The sequence below is a fragment of the Pecten maximus genome, chromosome 14 (genome assembly GCF_902652985.1).
Source record: "Pecten maximus chromosome 14, xPecMax1.1, whole genome shotgun sequence".
Taxonomy (NCBI): domain Eukaryota; kingdom Metazoa; phylum Mollusca; class Bivalvia; order Pectinida; family Pectinidae; genus Pecten; species Pecten maximus.
The window spans coordinates 7,403,714-7,417,161 of NC_047028.1; the positions used below are offsets into that span (position 1 = coordinate 7,403,714).

At 36.1% G+C, this 13,448-nt stretch overlaps 1 protein-coding gene across 1 annotated transcript; it reads left to right on the forward strand.

Annotated features, from left to right (window-relative positions):
- Positions 1 to 13,448, forward strand: LOC117342230 (epithelial-stromal interaction protein 1-like). Its single transcript, XM_033904286.1, has 7 exons — positions 1 to 370; positions 3,729 to 3,787; positions 7,085 to 7,242; positions 9,416 to 9,499; positions 10,525 to 10,598; positions 11,416 to 11,480; positions 11,861 to 13,448. The coding sequence occupies exons 1-7, from the start codon at positions 90 to 92 to the stop codon at positions 12,133 to 12,135; spliced, it is 996 nt and encodes a 331-aa protein (XP_033760177.1). The 5' UTR covers positions 1 to 89; the 3' UTR covers positions 12,136 to 13,448.

The following is a 13,448-nucleotide window of genomic DNA, read 5'->3' on the forward strand; positions in this document are numbered from 1 at the left end:
ACATCCGCACGGCCCATTCTTGGAAACACGTCAAAAAGAAAGTAACATTATATTTATATATATATATACGTAGTACTGGAAAACCAGCCATGAGTAAAACATTCACCAGCAAATCATCTGTGTCATACGCTAGAGGACGTGGTGCGCGACAGACAAACGAGACAACTGGTAGACCCAGGCCTGTAAATAGGGAAACATCACCAGCTCGCGCTCCCCCTCAAGGACAGCCTCCTGCTTACAGAGGAAGAGGTCGGGGAGTCGCCACAAACGGACGTGGAGGAGCTTCAACCGTAAGAGGAAGAGGAATGGATGCCCCAAAGTCTTCCGCGGAACAGAGTGAACCGCCACCACAAGAACAACGAATGTCACAGTAAATTGATCAAGTTCACTGTTATCCACAGGGGTTTGTAACGAATGCTAATAATCCAAGATAGAGCCGAGAAAAATATCAACACAATATACAAGTAATATTTTGATCTCGACTCTATTTTGGATCATTATTATCATCATAACCATTCATTTCAAACCCCTGTGGTTTATCAATTGTCTGGCAGTAAAGTGAAAGTAGGATTTTTAATTCCCATCTTTTTTCCGTGTGTACAAAAATTAATGTAGCTATTTCATGGTCTCATTGATTACGTAATATGTGAATATTGTCGAATATTAATGGTAATGGTACAGGATAGCCCGAGTCTCCTCTGGCCCAGTGTAAACCTGACTTAGAAATTCTGACAGATAGTTCTTTAACATCCTGACAGATATATACCCAGTTATATGATAATGTGTACATAACCTCTTGGAGAGAATCTAAAAAGCACACATTGACAAGTGTTTTAACTTCCTTCTTGAATTTGGCAGGGGTTTTCAACTTCCTTGTAAGACCCCATTTAAAGTTAACTTCGGAAGGAGAACAAAATGGAGAAAATCAATACAATTACCCATATGGTCTGCAGAAAAAATATAGATACTTGCATTCATCTTTCTTTAATGTGCTGGGGAATACAGGGGTGGGGGGGTGGGGGGGTGGGTAAGGATTAACTAGGCCTATAGGGCAGGACTTTTTTGACTGGTTTGGCATGGGGCTGTAAGCTGCAATTGGTTAATCCTTTAAATCGCTACTAGTCATAAAGTTATGAATGAATTTGAACCAAATTTGGTCAGGAACATCCTTGGGGGAAGGGGAACAGAGTTTGTATACATTTTTACTCTGAACCCCCAGGGGCCTGAGGGGCGGGGCCAAATAGGGGAAATAGGGTTAATCCTTTAAATCGCTACTAGTCATAAAGTTATGAATGAATTTGAACCAAATTTGGTCAGGAACATCCTTGGCAGAAGGGGAACAGAGTTTGTATAAATTTTTACTCTGAACCCCCAGGGGCCTGAGGGGCAGGGCCAAATAGGGGAAATAGGGTTATTCCTTTAAATCGCTACTAGTCATAAAGTTATGAATGAATTTGAACCAAATTTGGTCAGGAACATCCTTGGCAGAAGGTGAACAGAGTTTGTATAAATTTTTACTCTGAACCCCCAGGGGCCTGAGGGGCGGGGCCAAATAGGGGAAATAGGGTTAATCATTTAAATCGCTACTTGTCATAAAGTTATGAATGAATTTGAACCAGATTTGGTCAGGAACATCCTTGGCAGAAGGGGAACAGAGTTTGTATACATTTTTACTCTGAACCCCCAGGGGCCTGAGGGGCGGGGCCAAATAGGGGAAATAGGGTTACTCCTTTAAATCGCTACTAGTCATAAAGTTATGAATGAATTTGAACTAGATTTAGTCAGGAATATTCTTGGCAGAAGGGGAACAGAGTTTGTATACATTTTTACTCTGAACCCCCAGGGGCCTGAGGGGCGGGGCCAAATAGGGGAAATAGGGTTAATCCTTTAAATCGCTACTAGTCATAAAGTTATGAATGAATTTGAACAAAATTTGGTCAGGAACATCCTTGGCAGAAGGGGAACAGAGTTTGTATAAATTTTTACTCTGAACCCCCAGGGGCCTGAGGGGCATAGCCAAATAGGGGAAATAGGGTTACTCCTTTAAATCGCTACTAGTCATAAAGTTATGAATGAATTTGAACCAGATTTGGTCAGGAACATCCTTGGCAGAAGGGGAACAGAGTTTGTATAAATTTTTACTCTGAACCCCCAGGGGCCTGAGGGGCGGGGCCAAATAGGGAAATAGAGTTACTCCTTTAAATCGATACTAGTCATAAAGTTATGAATGAATTTGAACCAAATTTGGTCAGGAACATCCTTGGCAGAAAGGGAACAGAGTTTGTATACATTTTTACTCTGAACCCGCAGGGGCCTGAGGGGCGGGGCCAAATAGGGGAAATACAGTTATTCCTTTAAGTTGTTACTAGTCATAAAGTTATGAATGAATTTGAACCAAATTTGGTCAGTAACATCCTTGGCAGAAAGGAAACAGAGTTTGTATAAATTTTTACTTTGAACCCCCAGGGGCCTGAGGGGCAGGGCCAAATAGGGGAAATAGGGTTAATCCTTTAAATCGTTACTAGTCATAAAGTTATGAATGAATTTGAACCAAATTTGGTCAGTAACATCCTTGGCAGAAAGGAAACAGAGTTTGTATAAATTTTTACTTTGAACCCCCAGGGGCCTGAGGGGCAGGGCCAAATAGGGGAAATAGGGTTAATCCTTTAAATCATTACTAGTCATAAAGTTATTAATGAATTTGAACCAGATTTGGTCAGGAACATCCTTGGAGGAAGAGGAACAGAGTTTGTTTAAATCTTTATTCTCAACCCCCAGGGGCCTGAGGGGCGGGGGGAAATAGGGTCACTCCTTTAAATCGCTACTACTCCTGAAGTATTGAATAGCTCTTCACCAAATTTGGTCAGGAACATCCTTGAGGGGAGGGGGAACAGAGTTTATATGAATTTTTACTCTGTACCCCTAGGGGCCTAAGGGGCGGGGCCAAGTAGGGGAAATAGAGATTAGTCTTTTAATTGCTACTAGTCATAAAGTTTTAAATGGACTTAAACCAAATATGGTCAGGAATATTCATTGGAGAAGGGGAACCGAGTTGGTATAATGTTTTACTCTGAATCTCCAGGGGACTGAGGAGTGGGGTCTGATAGGGAAAATAGGGGTTAATCCTTTAAATCGCTATTAATTATTAAGTTACGAATGGATTTTAAATAAATTTGGTCAGGAACATCCAGAGAGGAAGGGGGGAAAAGAGTTTGTATAAATATTGAGGGGCCTGAGGGGCTGGGCCAAATAGGGAAATAGGGGTTACTCCTTTAAATCGTTATTTTCATAAAGTTATGAATGGATTTGAACCAAATTTGGTCTGGAATATCCTTAGGGGAAGGGGGAAAGGGAGTTTATATAAATATTGACTCTGACCCCCAAGGGGCCTGAAGGGAGGGGCCAAATAGGGGAAATAGAGATTTGAGTTTTAAATGGATTTGAACCCAATTTGGTCAGAGACATCCCTGGTGATGGGGGAACAGATTTTGCATAAATGGTTACTGTGACCCTCAATCCCATAACTATGTATAGTATCGCTGGGCATTAACCCTTTCACCCCTACTGACCATATTGGACTTCAACTTATGAAGATTGTTTTATAAATTTTGCTTAAATATGAAATACTTGCAATTGGGAATAGGGCCCATTATTGGCCACCAAAAGCCATTAGGGAATGCCCTAAACTAAAATTGATATAAATAATTCTAAGTTTTTTTTTTCTTTAGTCAAGGAGGGTTTACAATGATTACACCAAATGAGAAGAAACGTCAAGCTGTGAGTGAACGTAAGTTATAATTAATCAAATGAGTTATTAGCTCACCGGTTATGAGTAACCGTGAGCTAATGTATGCTGTACCCCTGGCAATGGTATTGGCATTGGCGTCCCATCCCACTTTAAAGTTTTTAGGGTAAGTTTTTGGAAAACTTAATTTGATTGTAAGTCCAAAAGTATACACCTCACACCCTTATAATTTGGTTGATACATTCAAAAGAGGTCTAGGAGTGATGTTATAACAAAATCATGCTGGAAAAAATATTGTGATTTTTCGCATTTTACCATTTTGTGGACTTTGGTACCAAAAACCACTTTAAAGTTTTGGAAAGCTTGTAAGTCCATACCCTTCTAATTTGGTTTATGCATTCATAAGAGGTCTAATAGTGATATTATGTGACATACAATTTCAAAATGACATACGCTTATACATACCATATTTGACCTAATAAGGGCGCCCCTACCTTTTTTTAAGGAAATAAATCTTTGACTGAGTGTCAAAATGGTGTTCAAAGTAATAATGTGAAAAGTTTTGCTACTTTATGTGTTCAATTTTCTTCAGCAAATTAAGTAATTAGAACACAAGTTTTTGTCACATTTTGTCTATTTCTACAGATGACATGTCAGTGCAAAGAGCACCCGAAACTAAACATACATACAAATAATAGCTTACCATCTTTATTTGAAGATAAAGTAAAAGACTTCATTCTTGTTGATAAATAACTTTTATTCAGAACAGAAAGCTAGTAAAAAGACATTGTAAATCAATTATTAGGTCAAAGAAAACGATGTCTGATATGATCTGGGAAATCACCTGTGTCTATAAATAGAACACAAAAGAGTTCCATTTGAACATAGATGGTGGAACACACGTTCTCTGGTCTAAAGATCAGCTGGCATGGTTTACAAGTTTACAGGAATATGCAAGTGATGTTTAAGCTTAATATATGATAATGAATAGATGTCTTCATCTCAAATATTTTTATGACTGAATATTTTACCGTTTCCACAGCCTTGGGAATTCTGTTATAAGGTATAGTCTGTTTCATAAAACTTCAGAATAACCAATCTTAATAAGGGCGCCCCCACTGTCAATTACCCGCGCCCTGCGCCCTTATTAGGTCAAATACGGTACATAAACAAGTGCAATCAATGATTGTGGAAGCTCACCGGCAGAAGCAATCACACTGTGCATTCATTTTTTTACGTATGTATAAGCATGTCATTTTGAAATTGTACGTCACATAATATCACTGCTAGACCTCTAATTGATATATAACCCAAATAAGAACTTAAGGGTGTGGACTAACAAGCTTTCCAAAACTTACCCCCAAAATCCTTAAAGAGGGTTTTTGTGCCAAAAAAAAATTAAGTCCACTAAATGGTAAAATGCCAAAAAAAAATAACAATTTTTTTTTCTGCATGATTTGCCATAACATCACTCCTGGACCTCTAATGAATGTATAAACCAAATAAGAAGGGTGTGAGTTGTATACTTTTGGATTTACAAGCCTTCCAAAAACTTACCACAAAAACTTTAAAGTGGGTTTTGGTGCCAAAAAAGTTAAGTCCACTAAATGGTAAAATGCCAAAAAAAATAACAATTTTTTTCTGCATGATTTGCCATAACATCACTCCTGGACCTCTAATGAATGTATACACCCAATTAGATGGGTGTGAGGTGCATACTTTTGGACTTGCCCACAAAACTTTAAAGTGAGTTTTGGTCCCAAAAAAGTTAAGTCCACAAAATGGTAAAATGCGAAAAAAAAAAAAAAAAAAAAAAATTCTGCATGATTTTGCTATAAAATCACTCCTATACCTCTAATGAATGTATAAACCAAATAAGAAGGGTGTGAGGTGTATACTTTTGGATTTACAAGCTTTCCAAAAACTTACCCGAAAAACTTTAAAGTGGGTTTTGGTGCCAAAAAAGTTAAGTCCACAAAATGGTAAAATGCGAAAAAATCACAAATTTTTTCTGCATAATTTTGACATAACATCACTCCTAGACCTCTAATGAATGTAGACACTAAATTAGAAGGGCATGAGGTGTGTACTTTTGGACTTACAAGCTTTCCAAAAACTTACCCCAAAAACTTTGGGTGGGACGTGGACGCGGACACAGGGTGACAGCATTAGCTCACGTTGCGGTACTCAAAATCGGTGAGCTAAAAATGAGTGCATATAGCAGGATTGCTGCTGTCGGTGACCTTTGTAATCATTGATTGCACTTGTGATATCGACTGATGGCTATAGTAAGGGCTACAATGACAGTAATATCTTTTGAGCAATTACAAAAAAATATAAATGCCACAATGTTGACTTAACAACTGTACTGTAGCCATCTTGAACCTCAAAATTATACTTTAGGGCATTTGAGATTTAATTATAACAGTTATCCTGATGACGCAGTCTAGTGGTCGAAACATGTCAACGACATCTAGACCACAATAAGGAACTACTATTCTTGAATGTTGAGAAGCCATTGTATTATGCTTGAGTAATTTTTGTACAATACAAATCTAATAAATACTGATGACAGATCAATGTTGCTGACTTAGGTTAATATCTAGTAAAATACTCTAATAGTTTTGTCATTTTACAAAATATCAGATTTTTTTACTTGGAAATAACAGCAGTAAATTAACAGGTATACCAACTGAAAAGTTTTAGGCTCCTGTTTATAAGTAATATTTAGTCTTGCATTTCAAATTGTCACATATTCTGAATGGTTACATGGAAATTGTGTTCTATAAATCTTACCATGTTGAGGCCCAATTTTAGGTTAAAAGCTCTAAGACAAGTTTTATTTTCACTAATTAATAATTATAATCCTCAGCCTGTATATATACAATGTATTGTATTACTAACTAAAAATATTTAAAGGAGTCTTTTTTAATTTCATTTGTGTCTTTGGAACAATCGATGAGTCAAATCTGTCAATGTATGTTTCCTTTTGAGAGTATATTTAGTGATCAGAAATCACAGCTTTTTTTGTCCTCATTTTATATTGTGGCTTGGATGTCATTTAATCAAATTAAAGAATGTGGAAGTTTTAGTCATACAATTTTCTGATATGCAATTTTCTGCTAAAAAATTTGAGATAAATTAACCATACAGGTAATAGGTTCCATTATATATAGGAAATGTATTCAAACATCACATATTGATGCAATACAGGACATTTTGGTGAATTAAATTTGGCACTGCATCAGTGTACAAAAAAAAATGTATATCGACCAGTATAGATGAAACATGCTTATATTGGAGAATAATAAATTCAATACTGCTGTTTTTGTATGGCAGAGGCCAAGCGTGGGCTGGACCAGTACGACGCTCACAAACAGCAACAAAAGCTTGGTCATGTTAGCTATGTTGGGACAGCGGGAGGAGGCCAGATGACTATGGCCGAATCACGACAAAGAATGGTCGACGGAAACCGCTTTGGGAAGACGGACAGACTGGTAAATTTACATCACTGTAGCATGTATTTAGAAAGCATTTTATTTGAAATACACTATTACTAGTAACTCAAAACCCAGAGGGCCAGTATCGCTCATTTGGTTGGATTTATTCAATTTGTTAATATACATATAGCTGTATTTGTTGATGTAGAGCAATTCTATATATGGTTAAGGCTTGCGGATCTCCACTGCTTTAAAGATATAACCCAGAAGTGAAGTCCAGATTCCCTAGGGGTGTTGAAAGAACCCAGGGATTGTTTTTACAACATGATTGTGTTTAAAGGAACTAAGTCCCTTGGGTTGGGGAAAGACCCCTGGGCCTATTTTTACACCAGGATTGTGCTTATCTCTTAATGCTCAACAATGCTATATATTATTATATCCCCGCAACGAAGTTAGGGGGGTATACTGGAATCAGGTTGTCCATCCGTCTGACTGTAGACTGTTTATAGTGACCAGTTGCCATAGCAACCATAATTTTGAAAAAAAGAAAGAAAGTGGCATCCACATCTACACACGATCATTAATATTTGTGTGAAGTTTCATTGGAATCGGCCCAGCGGTTTAGGAGGAGTTGTCTGGACAAACTTAAAGTTATGGTTCTTATTAGAAAACCTGTTTATAGTGACCAGTTGCCATAGCAACCATAATTTTGAAAAAAAAAAAATAAAGTGGCATGCACATCTTACACATGGTCCTCTATATTTGTGTGAAGTTTTTTTGAAATTGGCCATTTAGTTTAGGAGGAGTTGTCCGGACAAACTTAAAGTTATGATTCTTATCGGAAAACCTGTTTATACCGAAGGGCCGATTTCAATAAAACTTCACACAAATATAGAGGACCATGTGTAGATGTGCATCTCAATTTCTTTTTCTCAAAATTATGGTTGTTATGGCAACTGGTCACTATATTACTCGGTTATCTTAGTTAGCCTGTAATTAACAGTTCCAATTCACCATTGACTCATGCAGATTGCAGGGGTATTAGTCAGCCATCCTGGCGACAGTTCTAGTTTATATTTTGGGATGGGGATCTCAACAATTTCAAATATATAACCAAGAAACTAAGTCCCTTGGGGTGGGGAAAGACTCCTAGGGACTATTTTTACATCATGATTGGTGTGTTTATTCTCTTGATGCCCAACAATGCTATATATGGGTATAGGGTGGAGATCTCAACAGTTTCAAAAACATAAATAAGAAACTAAGTCCCTAGGTATGGGGAAATACCCCAGGGCCTATATTTACAACAGGTTTGTGTTTATCCCTTGCTGCCAAGGGATGCTATATGGTTATATGGTGGGGATCTGCCCTTCTGGCCCCAGGGGGGGGTTAAAGGAATTTCTCTCTGTTTCCCCAATTGGGCCCCGGCCCTCTGGCCCCAAGGGGGTCAGTGTCACCATTTATACAAAATCTGTACCCTTTCCCCAAAGATGCTTCTGACTGAATTTCGTTCAAATCCATTAAGACTTCACTTGATGACTAGGAGCGATTTAAAGGAATTACCTCTATTTGGCTCCGCCCGTCTGGCCCCTTGGGGGTCAGAGTCACTGTTTATACAAAATCTGTTCCCCTTCCCCCAAGGATGTTTCTTACCAAATTGTGTTAAAATCCTTTAATAACTTTATGACTAGTAGTGATTTAAAGAAATTACCCCTATTTTCCCCGCCCCTCTGGCCCTGTGGGGGTCAGAATTGTCATTAATGCAAAATCTGTTCCCCTTCCCAAAAGGATTTTTCGACCAAATTTGGTTAAAATCCATCCTGTATTTTATGACTTGTAGAAATTTAAAGCAAATGTTGATCTACGCTACTCCATGGCATTGGCTCACCAGGCCTTAAGTCCAGATGAGCTAAAAATACCCTATCTGTGCTGAGTTTCGAGCTAGCAACCGGTCACTCTCAAGACAAACATCCTACTACAGTTCTAGGCTAAAAGGATGTTGCCGCTTGTCTGAGCTAGTATGATAACCAATACATTTACTCAACTTTTACAAATGTATATTATTCACAGACCCTGATCACAAGATTATTGAAGTTTCAAAATGTTTCGATGTTTTATGTCATATGGCTATATTTCAGATATGTAGGTATGTCATGTGATGTGATATTTGCAGATATTATTTGACGTGTATTTAAATATTTGATGTTGTATGTATTTATATATATCACAGCAAAAACAGCAGCAGTACAAAGATGAAAGAAAACAAAAAGAGGAAACAGAATTTGAGAAAAAGAAAATGCAACAAAGAATGAAGGTACATGCGTAGATTATCACTGAAAATAAAAGTATTATAAAAAAAATATGATTATATTATATATGCATTGTACATGTATTATGAAAATTATTGTATTATATTATGAATTATATTATATTATGAATATTATATTTTTCACTGAAAATGAAGTACATTATATTTATCACTGAAAATGAAGTACATTATATTTGTCACTGAAAATGAAGTACATTATATTTGTCACTAAAAATGAAAGAACACTATATTTGTCAATGAAAGTATTTGAAGAATATCATCAGTGTACAGTATTAGTGTTTCTGCCTATATGATAATTTGTATATAACTGCATGCAGACAGCCCAAGGAAGTATATATAGAATATCAACATAACTGTAATATAAGTTTGTCTTTTTTGTTTGCAGCAAAAAAAAAAATTGTACTTAACTTACAAGGGCTGACTGATATGTTGTGAGCCTCATATAGAAGATTTGAATTTTGCCGGACATATTATATTATTTGTTCAATATAATCCCCTTCAGTATCTATAAACTTTTGCCAGCGGTGTTTAAGGGCCTCAATGCCACTTTTATAGAACTCCTTTTCTTGGCTGTTCAGAAAGTCATCCACTGTATGTATCACGTCATCTAGCTGTTTTCAGTTTTGAAAATAGATGAAAGTCTGATGGAACAAGATCAGATGAATAATTTGGATGCTCAATCAATTTAAAGCCACAACCGTGAATGGTAATGACAGACTTGTGAACAGGAGCATTGTCCTGATGGAATAACACAACTTTAGTGGCCTTTTGTCCATTTTGCAAAAGCTGCTTGTCTTGTTTACTTTAGAGTGCTACCTCGTCGATATAAACTAACCAAATGAGACCAGTCCTTGTGGACACGGTCCTATATAGTCGGAGAATAGTAGGACTTAAAAAGAACATTCTTGAGTACCTCCTTCAATTAGAGGCTCATAATGTATAAATCATCCCTCCTATATCATAATTCTGCAACATGTTACAAATAATTCTTTTAAAAAATCTTCTTTTAGGCTGAGACTAACAAACAAAGGGAAGCAACTCGACAATCACAAGACCACATGAAATATGACGAAGACAGGAGGAGGTAAATCTGATTGATATACAATGTAATAAAAAACAAATTTATAACCCCTTGTTATCAAACTTACCTACTTCCAAAAAAGTCTGTAAATGAAGTATTTCTTACCTATTCCAATACACCGTGTCACATAATCTTGATACTTCTGTTGATTATGAATCGTTTAAAGCATATTGTAGTTAACAATTCATTGTAAACATTATTTTCTTGCATGCAAATGCAAATTTGTTATCACAGATAACATGATTATTAGTGTTCAAAACTGGTGTAGAAGATGTCATCATTAGCGTCTCACTCAGATAATGTTAACGATAACCATTAAAACCATACAAAGTTTTAGCAAAAAAAAATATAAGAAAATCAAAGTGTTAGGTTGGATGTTTAATTATATTATAATACAAATGATTGGTAAATTAAGATTTCATATAAAGGAAATAGCTTTGTTTCGTTAAAATTCCCAGTGATTTGGTGAAACTCCATCTCCCTGATCTATACAGGTATATGATCTTAGTGCCAGTATTGTATTTTGATACAAAAGTAACTCAGAAATCTGAAACAAAGTAACAATTCAACAAAGTCTGGTATTCAACACCATCCAATAATTTTTTTTCCTGAATCCAAAACTGATGATGTAGCTGACAAAAGTATAACCGTATCAAGATATACTGTATAAAGATGGTTCATGTCCTTACCTAAAGGGCTCTTATGTAGGACCTTTTGTAAGGACCTTATGTAGGACCGAACCCAGGTAGAAGTTCATTTACACTTGATACCATACAAAAGGTATTCTAAAAAAATCATTGTAATTGTCTTATTTTATTAGAAAAAATGAAGAATTCCTCAAGAAATTAGAGGGTCAAAGTAGACAGCCAGGTGTATCAACATCAGGTAAGATTTCAATGTTTAAATCTCGGTGTTGTTCCATTAATTAAATGCTTCTCGAATAAAACTTTGTAGTAAATTAGATTTCATAGTTATAATTAAATCAGATACATTTTCATTTAAAATGAGATTTGCAGGAGTTTAGAAAAGTCTTTTTTTCTAGGGTTCAGCTGAGCTAAAATCAATACAGTACATGTACACATAGACTCTTTAATTATCATTTTATTTGATGTAAACAAATATTCTTAAATCTTGTGCTTTATATTGGGTACTTGTATATTGGTGACTATGTAGACCTCTTTTATCTGTAATTTATGTCATGGAAGAATCAGTATACGATATTGTAGTGTGATTCAATAAAAAAATGCAAATTCTTAAACTTTCAGGAAATGTTGCCTCTACTGACAACTCTCCACTACGACTTGCTGCTCCTGCTATATCACCTGACAGTCAATGTCAAAGGTCATATGAACACGTCCAAAGTTCACCAGGAGGGCAAAGTTCATCACATTCCACTGAAAATGAGGCAACAGGAGGTCAAATTTCACAACTGGAGACATTAATGTCCATGTTCCCAATGTACAGTACCGACATTCTCTGTGACATTTTAAATCAGACGGACAACAATCTGGACCAAGCAGTACAACTTTTGACTCAATAGAAAGTGAAGTTGAAATAGAGTGTAAAGGGTTTTACCATGTAATAAAATTGTGAAACATTTGAATAGAAATGATTCATAAATGCTAGTAGTCCAATAAAGGGATTACTGGGAATTCTCGTAAAACAAAACTCCTTAAGATAAATTGGGTTAGTTTGAACCAGATTTATCATGGAGCATTCTTCAATGAAAGGAATTCATTGTAGACAACTCTAGTGATAATATGCTTTTATTGTGATTGGTCTGAAATCCATGTGATTGAGTTTTTTAAAAACAATTTTAAGTTAAAATAATGCTCATGTTGACCTTACTGTTGAAACATTATCATTTGAGATTTCAAATATATATGATAAGCATATAAATTTCTTGTTTAATGCAGATATCAAAGGGAAAATGTAATGGGGACCAATGGGCCTTTTGTTGTGAAGAGTTAACCTTGAAATTATATTCCTAATTTCCCTTGCCACATCGGTCAGCACATTTCAATGCTTCGTTTTATTTTTGTTATTCAATGAATTCAAATAGACTGTGATATATTTATTTAAGTTGGATATTCAGTGTGTTCAACTGGAGTTTTTTTTAGCTCACCTGCCCAAAGGGCAAGTGAGCTTATGCCGTGGTGGGGCGTCTGTCTGTCCAGTGTTAGGTTCTATTTTCAAACAATTTCTCAATAACCAAAATGCCCTGGATACTGATATTGGGTCATTAGCATGCTGGGATGAAGGGCTACCAGATTTGTTCAAATGAATCATATTGACCTACTTTCAAGATCACATGGGTCAAATGTGTCAAAATCTTCAAACTATTTTTCTCAATAACCAAGAGACCTGGGGTCAAGATATTAGGCCAGTAGCATACTGGAATGAAGGGCATTCATGTTTGTTGTAATAAGGTAAATCTTTGAATGAAGTAGTGAATAACTTTAATAGCATCCACATAAATAACCTACATTGTAGGTGAACTTTGAAGTTGTTTTAGAAGCAGGTGAGTGATACAGGCACATTGGGCCTCTTGTTTATGTATTTCCATTAATTTATCCCAAGGTTCTTGTATAACAAATGTTTTGCTGGACATGAGTTGCCACCATAATGTTTTACTGTACAAGTGTTGGCAGTATAATGAGTTTTACTAGATATTTGGTGGCATTATAACAAGGTTTTACTAGGCCTAATTACTTACTCTATTTGTTTAGCCTAATTACTTACTCTATTTGTTTAAAGTCTATGTTTGTACATGAACAGTGATATATGCATATTGAATAGGTTGTATTAATTATAGTTTATGATAAAGGAAATAAATATTTATCTAAAACAAAA